This window comes from Brassica rapa, chromosome A06 (genome assembly GCF_000309985.2).
Source record: "Brassica rapa cultivar Chiifu-401-42 chromosome A06, CAAS_Brap_v3.01, whole genome shotgun sequence".
NCBI lineage: Eukaryota > Viridiplantae > Streptophyta > Magnoliopsida > Brassicales > Brassicaceae > Brassica > Brassica rapa.
In genome coordinates, this window is record NC_024800.2 from 3421301 (window position 1) to 3439944 (window position 18644).

Genomic DNA, 18644 nt, shown 5'->3' on the forward strand with positions numbered 1-18644 from the left:
TTAACTGATGTTAACCTGCAGATATTTCCACTTAACTACTTCAATTATTGGATTTTTAACATTTACTAAGCTGAATTTATTTTGACCGTGTATATCATTAGAGAGAGTAATGATAGAAACATGATACAAACATTTATGATTATGAATTCCATAAACTTGGGGAAATATGTAATAACGAATTTATGGTTAAATAAAAGTGTGTATTGACTTAAAAAAAAAAGGATATATAAGATGATCCACATAAGCAAGAAGGCAACAAAATGAATCTCACACCTATCCATCTTTTTCTCCTATCTATCTCCTGAATCTGACTCTGACTCTCTACTTGCTTCTTTTAATTACTCTCATTCTTAAAAACCAAAGAGAATGGGCACACAACAACAAGACAACCGTCTCAACATTATTTTCACATTCCTCTTGCTTCTCAAAACCTACCTGTACTCTCTCCCTCTCTCTCTCTCACTCACTCACTCATATGTTTCTTTAATTTTTTAATATTTAATTTCTTGAGCTTTGTTGTATACCTTCTCCCCTCTCACCATTAATATTAATTAGTTTGTCTCTTAGAGCTTTGCAATTTGTAAATCACCTGGGGACTCTCGCTCTGAGATCTGACTCCTTCTGGAATCTCTAGATCCGTCGTCGGTGATGGCGAATCTAGTCCCCGGCGTCCTCCTCAAGCTCCTCCAGCACATGAACACCGACGTCAAAATCGCCGGAGAACACAGGTCCTCCCTCTTACAAGTAATCAGCATCGTCCCGGCTCTAGCCGGAGGCGAGCTGTTCCCGAACCAGGGCTTCTACCTCAAAGTCTCCGACTCCTCGCACGCCACCTACGTCTCCCTCCCCGACGAGCACGACGATTTGATTCTCTCCGATAAGCTCCAATTAGGTCAGTTCATCCACGTGGACAGAGTCGAATCCTCTTCCCCCGTCCCGATCCTCCGCGGCGTTAGGCCCGTTCCCGGTAGGCATCCTTGTCTCGGCACTCCTGAGGATATCGTAGCTGCCGATGCCTTAGGGTTCCTGAGTGATAGTTGCAATGGTTCGAAACCGAAAGAGAGAGCTAAGGAAGCTTCTAAAGGAGGAAATGAGGTAGCGAATAGAGTGAGTGTTAGTGTTTCTAAGGATGAAGCTTCAGTGAGTAAGAAGCCATCTGCTTTGGTACGAGCCAAGTCTGCGAAGACGAGTTTGGTTTTGGATGTGAAGAAGGAAGCGTTGGGGAAGGTGAAGGTGAAGACTTCTTCTTCTACTTCCGGGGGTGGTTCGAAGTCGATACCTTCTTCTCCCACGAGCTGTTACTCGCTGCCTAGTTCGTTTGCCAAGTTTGCGAATGGTGTTAAGCAGCATCAGCAGCAGCATGTGAAGAAGACGGTGTTGTCGGAGAGAGGGAGGTCTCCGCTTAGAGTGGAGAGTCCGAGCGTTGGGAAGAAGCTTCCGATGATCAAGAACTTCGTGCAGGGGATTGAGTTTGGAGCTAAGGCGTTGAGGAAGAGCTGGGAAGGGAATTTGGATATTAGGAGTTCTGATAGGGAGAGATTGAAGCTTGCTAAACGTGATTCTACCCCTGATTCTCGGAGCTTAACTGTAAGCTTCTTCACAGTTGTGTTTTCAGATTCATCTTTAACTTCATCAAATGTTATTTGTTTGCTCCGTTTTCAGTTTTTTTGAATATTAGCTTGTGTTATCTTGGTTTCTAGGGTCCACGGAAGAGCACATCCAGTGAGAAGTTGCCGAGCAAACAGGAGAGGGCTAATGTATTAGCAAAATCATCCAAGGAGCAGAGTAGTAAGACTCAGTCAACCAAGAAAGTTGAGACAGCAGGAGTAGTTGATACCAAAGAGAAAACGAGTAAGCCTAAATCTACATCCGTTGGCAAGAAATCTACTGCAGAGAATGGGTTGCCTGGGAATTTGGTTAAAGTCCCTGTTAATAGTAAAAGATTAGCATCTGCCACTGTCCAGTGGGGTGCACTCCCTTCATCTCTTTCAAGGCTAGGACAGGTATGGGATTGACTCTTCTTGGATCATCATATCATATGTGTTTGCTTCATGGTTTGCCTTTGAAGCATTTCTAGTGATTAGGACATTTACAACGACTGTTTATAAATTATTTAATCCAAATGCCAGTTCTGTAAGTAAAATATTGCCTGTATAAGATCTAAATATTTCATAGCTGTTGTATGATTTTTTTCTTACTTGAACCTCTCAGTATAGCATGTATCTTAATAGTCTTTAGCATCGTTATAAATTTGGAGACAAGCTTATTAATTATCTCGTTGCTGATAATGGTATCAATATTTTTCAGGAAGTCTTGAGGCATAGAGATGCTGCTCAAGTTGTTGCAATAGAAGCCATGCAAGAAGCCTCTGCTTCCGAGAGCTTACTTCAATGCCTCATGTTCGTAATCTCTTGCAAAAGCTATTCATTACTTCTGGCGTTGAATGCTGAATTTAATTTTTTCTGCCTTAGTTGTTTCTAAATTTTATCCTACTTCTCCATTTTGTAGTATGTACAATGATCTTATGTCAGCGGCGAAGGAAGATGATCCATTGCCTGTAGTTGAGCAGTTCTTAAAGCTCCATTCCGGTCTGAAGAACGTTCAAATAACAACAGAGTCATTGTCTAAATTAATGTCTTCTACATCTTCCCCAGAAAATGAAGAAAACAAATCTGAGGAAGCTATAAAAGCTGCTGCAGAAAAGCAGAAACTAGCAGCCTCTTGGGTCCAAGCTGCATTAGTCACTAACTTATCAGCCTTCTCTGTCTACTCCACCAAACCAACCAAATCTGCTGCATCCAAGAACAAACCCGTGATCATACTCGAGAGCCCGGGCAATAACTCCACCAATAAACCCCGTGGAAACGTCCAAACCCGGCCAACGATTGGTTCCAAACTCGTGGCGCAAGGCATGATCCGTAAACACAGGGAGAACAGTAGCAGCCAAAAGGCCAACACGTTAGCAGCAGCAGGCTCAGAGTCTCCACCGCTAAACTGGGTGAAAGGGAATGGTCTGAACGAGGCAACCGATCTAGCGGAGAAGCTGCAAACGGTATCTCAAGATTGGTTCTTGGGTTTCGTGGAGAGATTCTTGGACGCAGACGTCGTGGAGACGTCTTCGAACCTGTCTGATAACGGACAGATAGCTGGGATGCTGTCTCAGCTGAAGAGTGTGAATGATTGGTTAGACGAGATTGGTTCGAAAGAAGATGACGAAGGGCTGCAAGAAGTGTCAAAGGAAACGATTGATAGATTACGGAAGAAGATATACGAGTATCTTCTCACACATGTGGAGTCAGCAGCTGCAGCACTTGGTGGTAGTGGTAATGGTGGTGGTGTCTCTTCTCCTAGACCCAAACCAATCGAAACCAAATCAAAGAGATGATGGTTTAAATGTTATACTCCGATTTGTTTAATGCTATTTTTGTAATTAATTAAACTTACAAGGTCCTAAAAGAAAATTCAATAACTTTAAAATAGGAAGTCCGTTTTCATTTGTTGATGACTCTCAAACAGATCTCTCCAATGAATCAAAAGCCTCCTCCTCCTCCTCCGCCGTACAGTTACGGCGGAGGACCTTCCTCCTCCTCCTCTTCAAACACAACAATCGGGACGTTGAGTGCACGCGCCAAGCAGACGACGCAATCAGTGATCGCCACGCTCCGTCCATGGCGAATGCTTCTGGATCTATCCGCGCTCTCTCTCCCTCACAGTTACAACGAAGCCATGGCGAACCTGAGGCACAACCTCTCTTACTTCCGTGCGAACTACGCGCTCGCCGTCCTCGGCGTCGTTTTCCTCGGCCTCGTTTACCACCCGATCTCTATGGTGGCGTTTATCGTCGTCTTCATCGGGTGGATCCTCTTCTACTTCTCCCGCGACGGCAACGATCCGATTGTGGTTTCGGGGAGAGAAGTCGATGACCGGATCGTGCTGGCTGTACTTAGCGTGGTGACGGTTTTGGCGTTGGTTTATACAGATGTAGGCGAGAACGTGCTGGTTTCGCTGATCGTTGGTTTGCTCTTCGTCGGAGCTCACGCCGCGGTTCGTAATACCGGTGATTTGTTTCTTGATGAAGAATCTGCTCGCCAGGGTGGATTAGTCTCCGCCGGTTCGGTTAACCGGGGACCGGGAAGTTATACCCCAATTTGAGTTACCGGTTTAGTTACATTTCTTGTGGTTCGCTTGAAAGCTGGGCTTTGCTTTAGTTACCCAAGATTACTTTGTAATGTATTTGTTTGTTAATGAAGATTACTTTGAGTTGTGTTTCAATAAAACTCTCTCATGATTAAGCAAATAAACAAAAAACCAATAGTTTTATAATTCGAGAATCCTGGTTTACACTCGGTTACACAGAGAGTATTGTAAGATTCAATCTTCTTCAAGGTTGATAGAATCCTTGAACTTAGCATACAACACCTTCTTAAGCTCAGCCATTTGTGAGATGAGTGATTGCTTCTCTTGCTCGAGCTTCTCAAGGGTTTTGCAGGTGGCCTCTTTCATCTCTTCAATCCTCGTTTCCACCTCGTCCTTGGGCACATGAGCAAAGACTTCTCCTATTTGAAACCGCACCATCTCCTCATCAGCAAGGATCAGCTCGTTCCCCGCATCTTCCAGATTATCACACTTTTCCTGCGTAGTAAATTTTAGTGTGCCATTGGAGATGGTCTAACAAAACGCATCGCAACCCAAAGACAGGGAAGAAAGCAATTTCAGACACTGAATCTTAACTACCAGAGTTCTATGAAACGACATAACTGAGTTTCTGATATGTCAACACAATTACAATAGCTAACTAAACTAACTTGTATTGGATTGTAAAGATTTGAATCCTAATTACAGATGGATTTGACATAATCTCCAAGTTGAAAACCCTAGAAATGAAATCGAAATCAAAACGTTTTGGAGGATTAGATGATAGGGAGGGAAGGAGGGAGTATTACCTTGGCGAATTTGATTTCGTCTTCGAGCTCATGGAATCGATTATTGAAGCGGCTGAAGGTATTAATGTTCTGCTGGTCCTGCCACGTCACCTCCATCTCAGATCCACTACTCTTCCCCTGCACATTATCATTCACACACACAGACCATTGTCATACACCATAGCAATTGAGAATCGGAAAATTTTAAGTTAAAAATTTGAGAGTTTCTTTACTTGCTGCTGCATTTTCGTTCGTTCCTCTCGACGATTGAAGTTTTTTTTTTTAATTTGTTTTTCCTCTATTTTGGTTGTGGGATTCACAAAATTGACAAGGGCAACCTCAAGCGACCGCAGTGTGTGTTCTTTTGTCGTTGTAAAAAGGGCAACAAGCCCAATACAGAGGGAATTTGAAGCCCAAGTACTAAGCCCTATTAGTTGAGCCCAGAGAGTCTATTCTTCCTGATTTTCCTATTCTCTATTTCTTGTAATATATATATTTTTTGTCAAAGATTACTCTATTCTATACTACATTTTTTTATAATTGTGATTTGTGAGTTTCTTCTTATTTTTCTCGTACGTGTTTGATGATATATAGAGAATTGCGTGGAATAATAGGTAAGATAACATTTTTATCAGTTGAAATGAAATCTATACTATTTAAAGAATCCACCCTATTGCAAAATAGCTTTAATTACGTTGATTTTGCAAATAAAAAATGCCAAACGCGTAGGTTAGTTAGTAAAGCATATATTAAAAAGGTCATTTTGACTTTTTGCATAAATTAAGAAATTTTTTTTAAAAAAAAATCATTTTTATTTATCATTAATACATTAACAAAAAGTTTCTCTCCAACTAATACATTAGAATAGTGAAGTTAAAATTCAAATATTATTTACAAATTTGTATTGGAAATGTAAAGCAACATTTTTTGTGAAACAAAATTAAAATTGTCGAATGACACTCTTTAAGAAATGAAATGGTAATATATATTTATCAAACATAAAAGCAATTAATATACATAAATATTAACTCTTTTAATTTGTAGGCGAACAATAAAAAGTGTATATAGAGCATAACGTTTAAAATGAAGTGTGCAAACCTAAATCAAGAAAGGGTTGGTTATTCCAACAAAAACCATGCAAGTTTGTTACTGAATCATCACAAGAATAAAACTGTTCCAGTGTCTGCCCAGGCATTTTAACAGAAACACAACTTTTTTAAAAACAAATTAATAAAAAACATGCGGTAGAAACTCCAACCAAAACCTCTTTTTATTACCTCTGCTTTCTACTATTCTACCATATACTTTTCACAAGAAAATCTTCTCCCCAGGCATATATAAGGAAGAAAGATCTCTGAGGTTAATTTTCACAAATCCTTTGAAATCAATCATTCTATAGATTGATATTTTGTATCAGCGCCATAATTAACCAAAACGTTAGAGATCATAACAAAAAGAGCGAGAAAATGGTGAGGGTTGGTGAAGCATTGAGTGTATCAACCTCATCGTGTTCATCTCTCTACGATAGTGAAGTTGAAGAGCTTCAAAAGATGCCACTGGAACCACCGAAGAAGCCCAAGAAACGTCTCTCGAAGCAACTCTCGATGCTGGAGACCAAAAGAGACATCGCATGGGAGCGTCACCGTCGCCAGATGCTCCAATATCACCTCCAGAGGAAGCAAATAAACGAAAGAGGTGATATTGACTTAACCGACGAGGACCTGAGTGAGCTCAAAGGTTCCATTGAGTTAGGGTTTGGTTTTAACGAGGAGCAAGGGCAACAACTTACGACCACGTTGCCTGCGTTAGATCTTTACTTCGCTGTGACACGTCAGATCTCGCCGGTATCAACACCAGGAAGCAGTGGATCTTCGTCCTCTCGACTTACTTCTCTTGGAGACCATTCCTCCTCTTTTGGTAGTCCTATAAGCGACTCATCAGATGGATTGAAACTTTTATCTCCAGGTAACTATTTTTCCCATGTTTTTTTATACTTTCTAAACAAGTGTTGGAATGAATGATATTAATTTATAAAAGTAAATTTTCAGGAGATAATCCCCAGCAGGTTAAAACAAGGCTGAGGCATTGGGCACAAGCTGTGGCATGTTCTGTGATACAACATAATTAAGCAGACACTTAGAGATGGATTTTTACAGAATGGGACATGAAAGAGACTATGCAAAATTTGGTTGAGGCAAAGGAAGTGGTGTGACAGAGAAGGGTACATTTATTGAAGTTTCAAACTAAAAGAAGAAATGAGAAAGATGCATGTTATTATTCTCCAACTTTTATTTTCAGCATAGAAAGATATTAGGTTTTTGTTTATCGTCCTTTTCCATCTTCACTCTTTTCTTTTTTAATTTATCTTTAGTAAATTTGTCCTCTATCAAACTTCTTTTCTAATGTCAAATACAAATGTGCTTCCTTATTTTAGGCGAGAAATAAGAGTTTTAATCCAGAAAAGATGATAATATCTTATTATTTTACAATCTTGAAGTTCTTTATTTAGCTTTTTAGTCATACAAACCAATATTCAAAACACAGTAGGAGATATAGGTATTGTAGAAGATTATTGTTTAGGCGGATACTTAAACCAATTTCTTGAACACCTAAACTGACTTTTTAGATTTGATTTGCCAACTAAGCGCGGCCTACACCGATTTTTAAAACACTACAAACAAAAGGAATATGAGTTTTAACCATATTTCTATATGCGAAAAATGCAGCAAAGTTGCATGACTTTTGACATTATAAACAAAATTATCAATCTATTTAAAGAATGTTTAAATGAGAACTTCAGCACAAGAAAAACAATAGAAAATGCAAAACAAATCCAAAAAGAAAATTATGAACAACCCCCAAAAATATGAATGATTCCTGTAAAAATTGCAAAATACTGAGATTGTTATTGTGTAGGAAAGAAGAAAAGGCCATCTTGAAGATGCTGTACAGATTCCTTAAGCTTTTTTCACCACTCTTTATCTTCTTTTAGTATTCCTCTGCAATATCTTCTCCACCAAGTTATCTGACATAAATAAAACAAAACCACACATGAAGAAACTTGAAACAACACAGCAATCAGAGAAGTAGAGAGAGACATACCTTTGTGAAGGTTTTGTTTTAGAGGTAGACAGTAGCATCAACTCTCTGCATCATTACGTCTTTTCATGCTGAGACTCCGCAGAGTTTGCAAATGAGAAGCTATCTCCTTGACAAACTGCACGCCTTCATCCCCATGCCCCAGAGAATTCACAACATGTTCCAGAAAATACAAGTCCCCCTTCAGCTTCTCTACTCTCTCACCTAGCTCAGAAACAGATTCTTGCGTTGCTAAGTCATCATCATGAGCCTCACTGTTTACATCTCTTTGAACCACCCTGTTCTCAAGATTCTCCAAACAACTTGTGATGTATAGTCTCTCTTCGTTGAACCCAGTTAAACAGTTCTGTATCTTGTTGCTCACTGTCTCACTAGAAGAATCAATCTCTGCAACATCTAGCTTCTTCTTCTGTGGGGTCTGGTCTCTGAAGTACTCAATCTCAGCTTCTAAATCTTGAATAAGCTTTTCTTTATCAACAAGCAAATCGTTCAGTTTCTGTATCGCCTCCATATCGTACTCAGCTTGCTCTTCCATCATCCTAAGGTTCTGCAAGGCCTCCATCTGAAACAACGCCTTCTCCTCCTGCAGCCTCGTGATCATAGCCATCGCTTGGTTCGTAGCAACCGCTGAAGCGCTTCTCTCTTCCTCCAGCTCTTTATACAAACCAGTCAGAAGCTTCCTGTCGTAATCAACTTGTCTTTTCAACCGATCACTCTCGCTTTCTCCTTCTATCTCACTCACGGAAACTTCTTCTAACGATAAGTTGCTCTCGTTCCTCTCCAGCATTCTCTTTTGGATTAGCAACTGCATGTCGAGATCTAAGTCCTTTGTCTCTTGATCGGTAGATATCTTGGGGCTTATACCTCTAGGAGACAGAAGCTCTATCCCACGAGAAGATGAGATATGAGTGAGTAGTGTTTTAAGGTCTTCGCTAACTCTGGAAGTGTCTTTCTTCATCCAATGTTCTATGTGTGCTTCTCCATCATTACTACTACCTTCGTTGTGTGGGATGGAGTTGTATGTATCAGCAAGATCCAGCAACTCACCTGAACCAAGGTTTGTATCTGCTGCCACCGACATTGAGTTGAAAGATGCAGATTCTGACACAGGAGCAGCTTCTGTCTGAGAAGCCATGGTCTCTTTTGTTTCCTTGTCTTCTGATACACCTGATATGAAAATGCATTTGTACTTCATCAGAGACCAAGAACTATTATAAGCCCACACAAGCAAAGATGAAGAGAAAACTTACAGTCTTCTGTTGAATCTTCTTCAGGCATGGATTGTGCAGATTTTGAAGGTGATACAACTACATACTCAGGTTCCAGAGAGGCTATATCATCTTGGCTTGTGTCTCTCTCCTTTGACGTTTCGACAGGGGTTTCATTTGTAGTGAATGATTCAGGAACCTCATCTGGAGATGTATCATGGAGAGGCATTTGTTCACTTCCCTTTAAGATATCTTCAGGAGTTTCAGATGCATCTGATGATGTTGAAGTAAGATCATTGAGGCAAAGAAGCTCAGTCTTCTCCATCAATGCATCTGCAGGATTAACCTCAAAATCTTCACCTAAACAAACATCTTGTGGGTGAACCAGATCTTCTTTCTCCTTTAAAACAGTCTCTCCCATTAAGACATCACCTTCAGGAGTTTCAGCAGCATCTGATGATGTTGTTGAAGTAGCATCATTGAGGCAAATAAGCCCAGCCTCCTCCACTGAGGCATCTGCAGGTCTTTCCTTAGAATCTTGTGTTAATGACAAATCTAGGAGTTGAACCAAATCTCCCTCAGCCTCTCTCATTAAGAGAGCTTCAGCTGCAGCTGATGATGTTGAAATAATATCTCTGAGGCTAACAAACTCTGTCTCCTTGGAAACAGCTGCAAAAGGCTCCGTGGAGCGTAATGAAAAGAAAATACTATCTAATGAAGGGACCTCTTCTTCCTTTAACACCTTCTTTGATGTTTCTTCAGGCACAACATTAACCGGAACAAGCTCTGTCTCCTCCATTGAAGCATCTGGTGTTAAAGAAACATCTTGGAAGTGAATCAAATCTTCTTTCTCCTTCAAAACAGCTGCAGAATCAGAAAAGAAAAGACTATCTAATGAACTCATCTCTTTCTCCTTCAACACCTTCTCTGACGTTTCAGGAAAAAAGGAATCATAACTTCTCAAACCGATCTCTTGCGAAGGGAAGTCAAGGTCTAGCAGCTTATCGGTAGCCATATCATAAGGCAAGGTGATAACTCGAGGAGTCTCCAAATCCACGTTTTGGAACTTATGATCATCCTTTTCCTTAAACGCTACTACACCTTCATCTTCTGAAAACACAGCTTCTGATTCAGTATCTGAATGAACCTTGAGCTCGGTGTATCCAACATCAGGCAAATGATTGAAACTGACACTTTTCTTTGGTGTATTAGATTGTTTCCCGGTTCTGAGACTACTAACCACACGAATCTTCGGCAGCGTCACCGGTTTAGCCACCACCTCCTGATCATTAAAACCGGTTTGTTGCGGCATCATCCACAGCTGATTACAACAAGTGCAGTATCTTCGACCTGTGTTTGGATCACTCTTGGATCTTCCTCCAAAGGAAGAAGAATCTTCACCCAACTTCCCAACCAACAATCTGTAAGTCTCAGCGTTTGACTTATTGGTCGTAGCAAATGAGAAGAGACAAGCCTCGCACATTCCCCTGACGTCAACGAGCTTGCCATGAGCGTGACAGTAAACCAACGAGGAGATTTCTGTTTTGTGTTTGGAGCAGACCATGTCCCAATGAGATTTCTTCAGATGCTTTGTCCTCCTTCCGAGGATGTGATCGAGGCTTGAGCACATGAGACATGGAGATTGGAGGTCGGAGTAGTCTGCAAACTTTGTGATCAAGTAGGAGAAGATGGAGTTGATGAAGAGCATGAGGATGAGTAGCCACTCGTTGAAGGCTAATGACAAAGCTCTAGTGAAACTCCGTGTCTGGGGTTTTGATGGAGAGATAGCCATCTTGTTGGTAATGGTACAAACATATAAAGAATCAAGAATCAATCAATCAATCAAGGGCAGGTTTATCAAATCTGCAAATGAAAACAATTTTAGTTAGACTACAAATATTTGCAGATTGCTTAAAAGAATATCAGAGAAAGTTGACCAAACACGAAACCAAAACATACATGGAGATGTGATCAATTTCTTTTCAAACAAACTAAATTTTTTTATATATATAATTGAACTAATAAATCTAAATCAAGTGTTTTGCCACAAAAAGAAAAGAGATCTAATTGACAGCTCAACTTACAATTTTTCTTGGGATCAAAATTAGAATAGAACGTTCTCATAAAAGATACTACAGAAGATCAATCTTAGCATCTAGAGAGACCAAACAGCTTTATATGAAGACAGAACAAAAAACATGTATATAAGCCTGTCTTTCTCTTAAATATAAAAATCTACCTTTTGATCATGAGGTAGGAGCATTGGAAGGGATCGAAGGTTTTGATGACAGAGTTTCGAAAGTGTAATTAAATCCAAATTCTACTCTGTTTTCCGAGAGAGAGACTTGCCCCAGAAAACATTGATTACCATTTATATTACTCTTTTTTTTTTAACTCGGGAAAAGGTGAACCCCATACATAGTAGACCCAGCAAGGACTGCACGTAGTCGTCTTCTTCACAATTTATTATTTAAAATAAACAGAAAAAAATTATTCCTTTCTTAAAACATTGAATGATATCTCTATTTTATTGACCAAACCATACACCAAGGGGGAAAAAAGTTGAAATAGATTACACAAATTACATTGTTAATTAATGTTCACTTTTTTTCTCTTAATAATTTGTTGGTAATAATCAAATGAATAATAATTAAATGGGTGGGAAAAGAATGAAAAGTGAACGTGGAGACGGAGAGGGACGGGAAAGTCGGCTACTGATTAGAAAAATGGCTGCCGAAAGTTCCCATTCGAGAAAGAAAGAAACATTTCTTTCCTTTTCATTACCAAAAATGATTTTCGCAAATTTAATCTTGTTGGCAATTATGTATCATCGGCTCAAAATATACTGATCAAAGCTCCGGCCCAAGCCCAAGTTTAACCAACATGTGGTCAGGGCTGGTTCTGTCTCAAAATAGCAACGGGTGAATAAGATAGTAGGTTTTGCTTGCATCTTGTACTAGACTAAACTCTCTCTATTAATCAATGAAGCTTCTCTGATCATAGCTCCGGCCCAGGCCCAAGCCCAAGCCCAAGGTTAACCAACTTGTGGTCAGGGCTGGGTCCGCCTGTCTCAAAATAGCACGGATGAATAAGATAATAGGTTTGCATAATAGAAGGAAAAAAAACTTGTCTTTAATAAATTGTTTGTGAAAAGAAAGATGGTCATTGTTAGAGGATGCTCAGAGATAATTACGTGTGGGTTCTTCTCTTTAATATACCATTAACCACCTTTACTATGGAGGTCCTACATTTTTCTCGATTCATTATTATGTCTAATTTCTTCAAATACAAAGATCACACGTTTTCGTGTATGATAGAAAAGCTTTTAATTACACCTGTCATCCATTTTATGATTATGGACTAAAATGTAATATGAGAGCTCCCAATATATTATGGCATTCCATTAAACGTTGCTCAAACTTTACTCACTATATGTAGAAATAAATTGATGTGATTTGAGAGCAAAAGCTGAATATGTTTCACTTTCACCTCCTATCATTTGGGTAAACTAAAGAAAAAATACAAGATGCAAGTAATGTTTCCTCTAAATATAAGAATGCTTATTGATTAATGAATAGACAGACTACTTCAGGTTAGTTACAACTTATGCAGTGAGCATTAACTACATATATATATATATATATATATATATATATATATATATATATATATATATATATATATATATATATATATATAATAGCCAAAATAAAACATACTCCATATGTTTAAAAATAATACATGTTTTAGAATTTTCACACTTAATAATAAAACATATTAAAACTTATTTATTAATGTATAGTTTTTTTTTTGTAATTTCATATTTCCTATATTTTTAAACCAATAAAACTTCAAAAAATACAATTAATATTTTTAAAATTCATATTATTTTTTATTATTAGTTGACAAAAATGCATTGGAAATATAAAAAATAAATTGTTTTAAACAATTTTTTTTTCTTGTATCTTTTAGAAACGGTGGGAATATATTATAGCATGCCTTCTGGTTTCTTTATTTAAGTCTATAAAATTAGTAGTCTCATTAATAAGATTCACAGGAAAAGTGACAGCTAAATTACAGCATGTTAGAGGGTTCCATCAAGCTCATCTCCTCCATTTGAACCCCAGTACTTGTCTCCTCCAAAAGCCATTTCTCAATAAATGTCAGTGGTGGACTAGCATTATTATGATCATCATCAACACCATCACCATCTTCTTGGACATCACGATCACTTTTAACGTTTTTCTCTGATTCCTTTGGATGAACATTGATTACCTGATCATCATCCCCATTGAATGTTTGGCTGTGACCCTCTTCCCAAGAACCTTGTACATGCTCGCATGGAAACTGATTGTGATGATCATTCATGAGATTGGTCGTTTGGTTTTGCAGTTTTTCTTCCAAGAAATTAACCGTGTTACTCTCTGGTGAAGCTCTCATCCAACCTTCAAGAAGGCAAGAAATGTTTTCGGTGCTTGAAGCATATGTAGATTTATGATTAGTGGTGTTTCTAGTGGCTGAAGTTTGCAACGCCATGTTTTCTGAAAAGCTTCTCTCTTCACTCTCGGACTTGTTGAGCTTCTTCTTCAGATGGGTGTTCCAATAGTTCTTGATATCATTATCTGTTCTTTGTGGTAGATACGAAGCTATGGATGCCCATCTTAAGATTCAACCCACGCCCATAAGTAGCAAATAAGCTGAGTTAGGGTTCATATCATCAAGATTATAACAAAAAACATTCAAAAGATGAAGAGATGTTGTGTTGTGAGATTACTTGTTACCCAATAAGGTTTGCAAGTGAATGATCATTCCTTCCTCATGAGGAGTAAAGTTTCCGCGTTTGATTCCGGGTCTCAGATAATTTGTCCATCTCAGTCTACAGCTTTTGCTGCATCTAGGTAACCCTTTTAAAAGCCAAAAGATACAAAAAATCAACACACATAAGCAAACGAAGAGAAAAAGCACTAGAAGAAAATATGTTAACATAATGATCACCAGTGTTGGTGGGAACTGATCTCCAGTTTCCGGGACCATGTTCTTGAATGTAAGAAACAAGAATGATGTCTTCTTCAGGAGTCCATGGTCCTTTCTTGATCCCTATCTTTTCACAACATGGAGGCCTCCCCATCTCTCTCTCTCTCTCTAGATCTCTAGAGTTTAATTATGCTGCTCTTTATAGATGTGTGAATATGTATATATACATAAATGAAGTTAATGCATTATGTATATGTGTATATATATACGTGTGAAATTAATTGGGTGACTTAAAAACGAGGGAAGAACTTTCTATGCCTGCTTTTCTTGACAGCCTCTTTTGGATCTAGCAAGCTCACGAGTCACTCTGCCTTTTCCGTTAACTATTTTCGGTAGTTTTGTCAACGAGTATAGTTTGAACTCCATATTAATTTATCATCGAATATTGCCATAAATGAACTCTTTAACACATTGCAGGTGAATACAGTGTGTATCGGTAAAAATAAATTGCTCGTTGATGGAGGATTCGTGCGTGGTTGATAATTTAACGAGATAATCAATTCATAACCTAAGAAGACTCGCAAGCTATCTGACACTATTTTTGTGATAGTAGTTGTAATGGTGGGTACGAAAATGAACATTAGCGAACCAGTCAAATTTAAACTCTATAAATCGAAGGATTAAAATAATAAACCAACGAGATAACCGGAACACTAAAGAAAGAAAACGAAACCAAACAAGCTGCTTCAATTAGCTAGTAAAAGAGCAAAGAAGAAACCAAGCATACCATCAACAAACCATATGTCCCTTTGTATCATCAACTAACACCCAACTCTATACAGTCTATATAATAATCCATCTTAAAAGTATCTGGAGAGAACCATTATCATACTCTCTCCCACAAAAGAGTACCAAAACGAGACAACTCCTTAATTTCACTTCCTTTGTCTATATTTTCTGACTGCACACTTGCTAAGAGATATAAAAGATATGTGTGATCGAGAGAGAAAGGCCGAGCAGTCAAGTGCGCGGACAATACCCGATAACAATGCTAATGAATGCCACCACGCATACATATAGCAGAGGGAATCCAATGTGCACTTCTTTCACTATCTTCTTCGTCCTCAGTTCCGCCTGCATCATATCATCATAAATACAAGCTTTGTTATCACTGGGTTATAAAAGAAACAGCTATGTAGCCAGTTACTACTAGCTACTCTCACCAGCTCTTGTTGCAAGCTTTCTCTATGTTGGAAGCTTGTAGACCGCTCCTCCATTAGCTTCGAAATGGTTGAATCAGCCTGCACCATATTTAAAAAAAAAAACTCTTTAGCACATTTAACAGTGATCAGAAGATTGCACCAAGTTATGGACTTCTAAATTTGATACCATACCTGCTTTAGCTTGGATTCAAGAGCATTGACTTTTAGCTTCATCCCCTCAATGTCTTTAACCAACTTTGACTCCTCCAATGCTTTGATATTCTGAGCGTCAGTTTGCTGCATCTGGACAACGTCTCTGTTCCTAGGTATCTTTGGTTCATCAGAATAAGACACACTGTTGGCCGAAGCTTTTCCATTAGCAAACCCTTGATCCAGATCCATGGCCATTTTTGTGGGAGTATCCAAATTATGTGTTGACTTTATCCCCCTTCCATCATCTGCATACCTAATAGGATCAAATTCAGCTTCTTTTTCCAAGTTCGATGTAGCGTAGCCGCCTTTAGTTGCCTTCAAGTCATTAGCCTCCTTTGCATCATAGGGTGCCTTTAACTCATCATGTCCAACCATCCTAGGCTCCTTGACAATCTCACTCTCCTGGAAAAATAAAGGTTAAGAATAAACAAACAAGGATAAGACGCTGCATATCGCACCCAATAAATGTGATGAACTAAACTGGACTTGCTGGGAAAGATTTACACACGCTGCATAGTGATTAATCTTCATATATTACTAAAATCTCAAATAACTTGGTTGTGAACAAGGCTAAATACTCTTCTTACATATTGTGGAGGACGAAGGGTCTCTGACTGACCATATACTCGATCCTTGAGGATGGAATCTTCAAATACTGCTTCCTGTTTCAGAGTCCCTTTAACTGGAGATAGTTCAGGTGAGTTAGAGGGTAACACGAGAGTGACTCTGAGTTTGTTTTCCTCTACGTGTTTCCCTTCCGCTTTGGAGAACTGCCATGAATGAATAAATGAATATACATATATACTTGACAGACCAGATAGCAGAATTTCGGGATAGAGAGGATCAAAGGGGTTACCATGCTAGCTGTGATGTCTTCATCAGTTGTTTCCTCAGGCACAGCAGTACTCTGGATTAAGAATTTGTCTTTGCAAACCATATCCGGAGGTGGTTCTTTGAAAGCTTGCATAATGACTGCAATAACATACTACTCGATTAACCCAAAGCATTGACTAAATTCTAACGTGAAGGACCTATTCATCATCCAACTTAAACTTCGAATACACAAACAAATTCTGAGTTTTCCAACAACAAAGACTTTGAACTTAGCAACTCCATCTGGTACAGGTCCATGTTCCCTTTAGACAACTATGATGTGAACTCTGAAAGCCTAGGATCCTAAAACACTGTCCAGACTCTGTTCAACTCCAAAGACAAATGACATATCTAAGAAAATATAAACATTTTCGGTTCATTTCCCAGGCCACCAGACATCATGCAACAAACTCATACCACCGACTGAACAAAGGTAGGTGCAAGAAATTAAAGCATTGTTCGACAGGAAGTAAGAAGTTGGCATCATACCAGAGAATTCACAGGATGATTTTGGTGCAACAACGCCAACATTTGGACGAACACAGTACTTCTTCGGTGATGTAGTTTTGACCTGTCAATAAACCAAAACCACAGCTAATTTATGCGTCTTATCCAGAGAACTATTTAGCCATAAAAAGAGAAGAGTACGTGTGTTTAGACCTTAAATGCAACAAAAAGATTGGTTGTATTGGTAAGCTGTACGACGCAGGTACTCTGCTTCTTCAGATCAACTACAAAAGAGGCAAACCAGTTAGTCATAAAAAGGATAACAGATGATTTGAAAAGCAAGCGACTTCAATCTACACAGAATCACACCACGCTCAAATTCAGCAGCAGGAAGTAGTTCAAAAGCTCCTTAGCACAACAAACACCTCAACATTACACCAACTCATCTTAGTTACACGATCCATAAACCATAAGCACCACCACTATCACAAAACTCTAATTAAAAGAAAATAGCTGACAATTCAGAGAACAAGGACCATAACTAAACTAAAAAAAATGATCATTAGGCAAGTGATTAAGAATCAGCCCCCTTGATAATGATATCTTACCTACAAACTTCAACGTTCGTGGTTGAATATCCAATAGCGGCATGTTCATGGTTGCTGTGACAAAATCTGGTTTAAGAGGGAAACACACACACTAAGATCAGCTCAGAATCACTTGATTAGAGACTTTTAATACTCGTAAAAGGGCGGGAAAATCAGATCAATCATAAAGCTAGCTCTCTCTCTATGATTCGAACATCACGGACTCTAATCAAAAGCATTAAGAGCTAAAATCTAATCGAGTTCGCCGTTATCGTCTTCCTCCGTCACCAAAAACCCTAAACCACCGCGAAGACTCAAAACGCGATTAATTTGACGTTAAAGCGTTTCGTACTATATTCAGCGATCTGTCGGCGACGGCGCTGGAAAATCAAAGCCTAAGCGTGCAAGTTCGACGACGATCTGATTATTTCTCCAACGGCCTCATAGTGTGTGCTCAACAACTCATAGGGGCAAAATAGGAAGGACGACGACGTTTTCGAGGAGCAGACTTTGACTCCTCGGGGATCCGATGCTAGTGAATTAGTAAAAAACTCAGATCGGAATGAATCTTCCGGATCCCTAGCGATTTCGATTTAAAATTCTAAACAGAAAAAATACATAAGCAGAAGAAACCAACGATGAGCATGATCAAAGAGGGGCGATAGTATGAGAAGAAAAACTTACAGTCTCTCTCCTTGATGACGAAACAAGCAGCGATGTGGAGAGAGAGAGCGATGAGATTTCTCGAGAACCGTAATCTGATGGGAAGGGGTGGGTAGAAGAAGAAGTGCAAGTATGGGGATGATGTGCTCAAAACACCAAAAAAAAGTATATGACGGCAATTTGTTGGAGATGGAGATGGTGAAAATTTGTTGCACCTGACGGCAATTACTAAACAAAATTTGGTACGACCAAAAACATTTTTGTTTTTTTTTTTTTGTAATATTATAGTCGGTAGAAAACAACAAATTTAAAGTGGGGTTTTGAGAATAAACCAAAAAATTAAGTGAGATTGCAATTTGGTAGATGCGGAGTTATATGACAAGAGTATTATGTGATTGTGAAATGAATGCTTTTTTTTTTATTAAAGAGGGGGATTACACGCGTGATTGTGATTCG

At 38.9% G+C, this 18644-nt stretch overlaps 7 protein-coding genes across 10 annotated transcripts; 3 read left to right on the plus strand and 4 right to left on the minus strand.

The window, feature by feature from the left end:
- The first annotated feature begins 239 nt into the window (after positions 1–239).
- LOC103871617 lies at positions 240–3494 on the plus strand. Its single transcript, XM_009149882.3, has 4 exons — positions 240–1587; positions 1701–2003; positions 2308–2399; positions 2509–3494. The coding sequence occupies exons 1-4, from the start codon at positions 649–651 to the stop codon at positions 3383–3385; spliced, it is 2211 nt and encodes a 736-aa protein (XP_009148130.1). The 5' UTR covers positions 240–648; the 3' UTR covers positions 3386–3494.
- LOC103871618 (PRA1 family protein E) lies at positions 3445–4272 on the plus strand. Its single transcript, XM_009149883.3, has one exon. The coding sequence runs from the start codon at positions 3502–3504 to the stop codon at positions 4150–4152; it is 651 nt and encodes a 216-aa protein (XP_009148131.1). The 5' UTR covers positions 3445–3501; the 3' UTR covers positions 4153–4272.
- LOC103871619 (probable prefoldin subunit 4) lies at positions 4262–5291 on the minus strand. Its single transcript, XM_009149884.3, has 3 exons — positions 5156–5291; positions 4944–5060; positions 4262–4632 (listed from the first exon to the last, which is right to left on the minus strand). The coding sequence occupies exons 1-3, from the start codon at positions 5165–5167 to the stop codon at positions 4372–4374; spliced, it is 390 nt and encodes a 129-aa protein (XP_009148132.1). The 5' UTR covers positions 5168–5291; the 3' UTR covers positions 4262–4371.
- A 249-nt stretch (positions 5292–5540) lies between these two features.
- LOC103871703 lies at positions 5541–7251 on the plus strand. The gene is made up of 2 exons (XM_009149982.2): positions 5541–6887; positions 6971–7251. The coding sequence occupies exons 1-2, from the start codon at positions 6389–6391 to the stop codon at positions 7048–7050; spliced, it is 579 nt and encodes a 192-aa protein (XP_009148230.1). The 5' UTR covers positions 5541–6388; the 3' UTR covers positions 7051–7251.
- A 384-nt stretch (positions 7252–7635) lies between these two features.
- On the minus strand, positions 7636–12836 carry LOC103871621 (myosin-binding protein 1). 3 transcript variants are annotated; one of them, XM_033272994.1, is made up of 5 exons: positions 12312–12836; positions 11469–12222; positions 9272–11092; positions 8025–9188; positions 7636–7947 (listed from the first exon to the last, which is right to left on the minus strand). In XM_033272994.1, the coding sequence occupies exons 3-4, from the start codon at positions 11019–11021 to the stop codon at positions 8062–8064; spliced, it is 2877 nt and encodes a 958-aa protein (XP_033128885.1). In that variant the 5' UTR covers positions 11022–11092; positions 11469–12222; positions 12312–12836; the 3' UTR covers positions 7636–7947; positions 8025–8061. The 3 variants fall into 3 exon arrangements, with proteins under 3 accessions (XP_033128885.1, XP_033128886.1, XP_009148133.1); XM_033272995.1 differs by having other exon boundaries at positions 9272–9575; positions 9615–11092; positions 11469–12836; XM_009149885.3 differs by having other exon boundaries at positions 11469–12836.
- A 232-nt stretch (positions 12837–13068) lies between these two features.
- Positions 13069–14671, minus strand: LOC103871622 (transcription factor MYB60). Its single transcript, XM_009149886.3, has 3 exons — positions 14225–14671; positions 14004–14133; positions 13069–13889 (listed from the first exon to the last, which is right to left on the minus strand). Exons 1-3 carry the CDS (start codon positions 14355–14357, stop codon positions 13304–13306), a joined length of 849 nt encoding a protein of 282 aa, XP_009148134.1. The 5' UTR covers positions 14358–14671; the 3' UTR covers positions 13069–13303.
- A 254-nt stretch (positions 14672–14925) lies between these two features.
- Positions 14926–18505, minus strand: LOC103871623 (vesicle-associated protein 2-2). Of its 2 annotated transcripts, XM_009149889.3 has the most exons (10): positions 18210–18505; positions 17878–18126; positions 17547–17612; positions 17152–17222; positions 16981–17062; positions 16475–16590; positions 16206–16388; positions 15598–16020; positions 15427–15504; positions 14926–15337 (listed from the first exon to the last, which is right to left on the minus strand). In XM_009149889.3, exons 3-10 carry the CDS (start codon positions 17593–17595, stop codon positions 15224–15226), a joined length of 1116 nt encoding a protein of 371 aa, XP_009148137.1. In that variant the 5' UTR covers positions 17596–17612; positions 17878–18126; positions 18210–18505; the 3' UTR covers positions 14926–15223. The 2 variants fall into 2 exon arrangements, with proteins under 2 accessions (XP_009148137.1, XP_009148135.1); XM_009149887.3 differs by lacking the exon at positions 17878–18126 and having other exon boundaries at positions 18210–18502.
- Positions 18506–18644: the final 139 nt, after the last annotated feature.

What these genes read in the sequence shown, in the direction of transcription:
- LOC103871619 (XM_009149884.3), bottom strand. An exon ending in ACGAAATCAAATTCGCCAAG is followed by an intron (nt 4,633 to 4,943) that starts GTAATACTCCCT and finishes TTTACTACGCAG; the next exon opens with GAAAAGTGTGATAATCTGGA.
- LOC103871617 (XM_009149882.3), top strand. Translation starts at nt 649, where the DNA reads ATGGCGAATCTAGTCCCCGGCGTCCTCCTCAAGCTCCTCCAGCACATG. An exon ending in CTGATTCTCGGAGCTTAACT is followed by an intron (nt 1,588 to 1,700) that starts GTAAGCTTCTTC and finishes CTTGGTTTCTAG; the next exon opens with GGTCCACGGAAGAGCACATC. An exon ending in CTCTTTCAAGGCTAGGACAG is followed by an intron (nt 2,004 to 2,307) that starts GTATGGGATTGA and finishes AATATTTTTCAG; the next exon opens with GAAGTCTTGAGGCATAGAGA.
- LOC103871623 (XM_009149889.3), bottom strand. Translation starts at nt 17,595, where the DNA reads ATGAACATGCCGCTATTGGATATTCAACCACGAACGTTGAAGTTTGTA. An exon ending in ATCATCCTGTGAATTCTCTG is followed by an intron (nt 16,591 to 16,980) that starts GTATGATGCCAA and finishes ATGTTATTGCAG; the next exon opens with TCATTATGCAAGCTTTCAAA. An exon ending in TTGAATCCAAGCTAAAGCAG is followed by an intron (nt 15,505 to 15,597) that starts GTATGGTATCAA and finishes AATATGGTGCAG; the next exon opens with GCTGATTCAACCATTTCGAA.
- LOC103871618 (XM_009149883.3), top strand. Translation starts at nt 3,502, where the DNA reads ATGACTCTCAAACAGATCTCTCCAATGAATCAAAAGCCTCCTCCTCCT.
- LOC103871703 (XM_009149982.2), top strand. Translation starts at nt 6,389, where the DNA reads ATGGTGAGGGTTGGTGAAGCATTGAGTGTATCAACCTCATCGTGTTCA. An exon ending in ATTGAAACTTTTATCTCCAG is followed by an intron (nt 6,888 to 6,970) that starts GTAACTATTTTT and finishes GTAAATTTTCAG; the next exon opens with GAGATAATCCCCAGCAGGTT.
- LOC103871621 (XM_033272994.1), bottom strand. Translation starts at nt 11,021, where the DNA reads ATGGCTATCTCTCCATCAAAACCCCAGACACGGAGTTTCACTAGAGCT. An exon ending in AGAAGATTCAACAGAAGACT is followed by an intron (nt 9,189 to 9,271) that starts GTAAGTTTTCTC and finishes TTTTCATATCAG; the next exon opens with GTGTATCAGAAGACAAGGAA.
- LOC103871622 (XM_009149886.3), bottom strand. Translation starts at nt 14,357, where the DNA reads ATGGGGAGGCCTCCATGTTGTGAAAAGATAGGGATCAAGAAAGGACCA. An exon ending in ATCAGTTCCCACCAACACTG is followed by an intron (nt 14,134 to 14,224) that starts GTGATCATTATG and finishes GGCTTTTAAAAG; the next exon opens with GGTTACCTAGATGCAGCAAA. An exon ending in CAAACCTTATTGGGTAACAA is followed by an intron (nt 13,890 to 14,003) that starts GTAATCTCACAA and finishes TTGAATCTTAAG; the next exon opens with ATGGGCATCCATAGCTTCGT.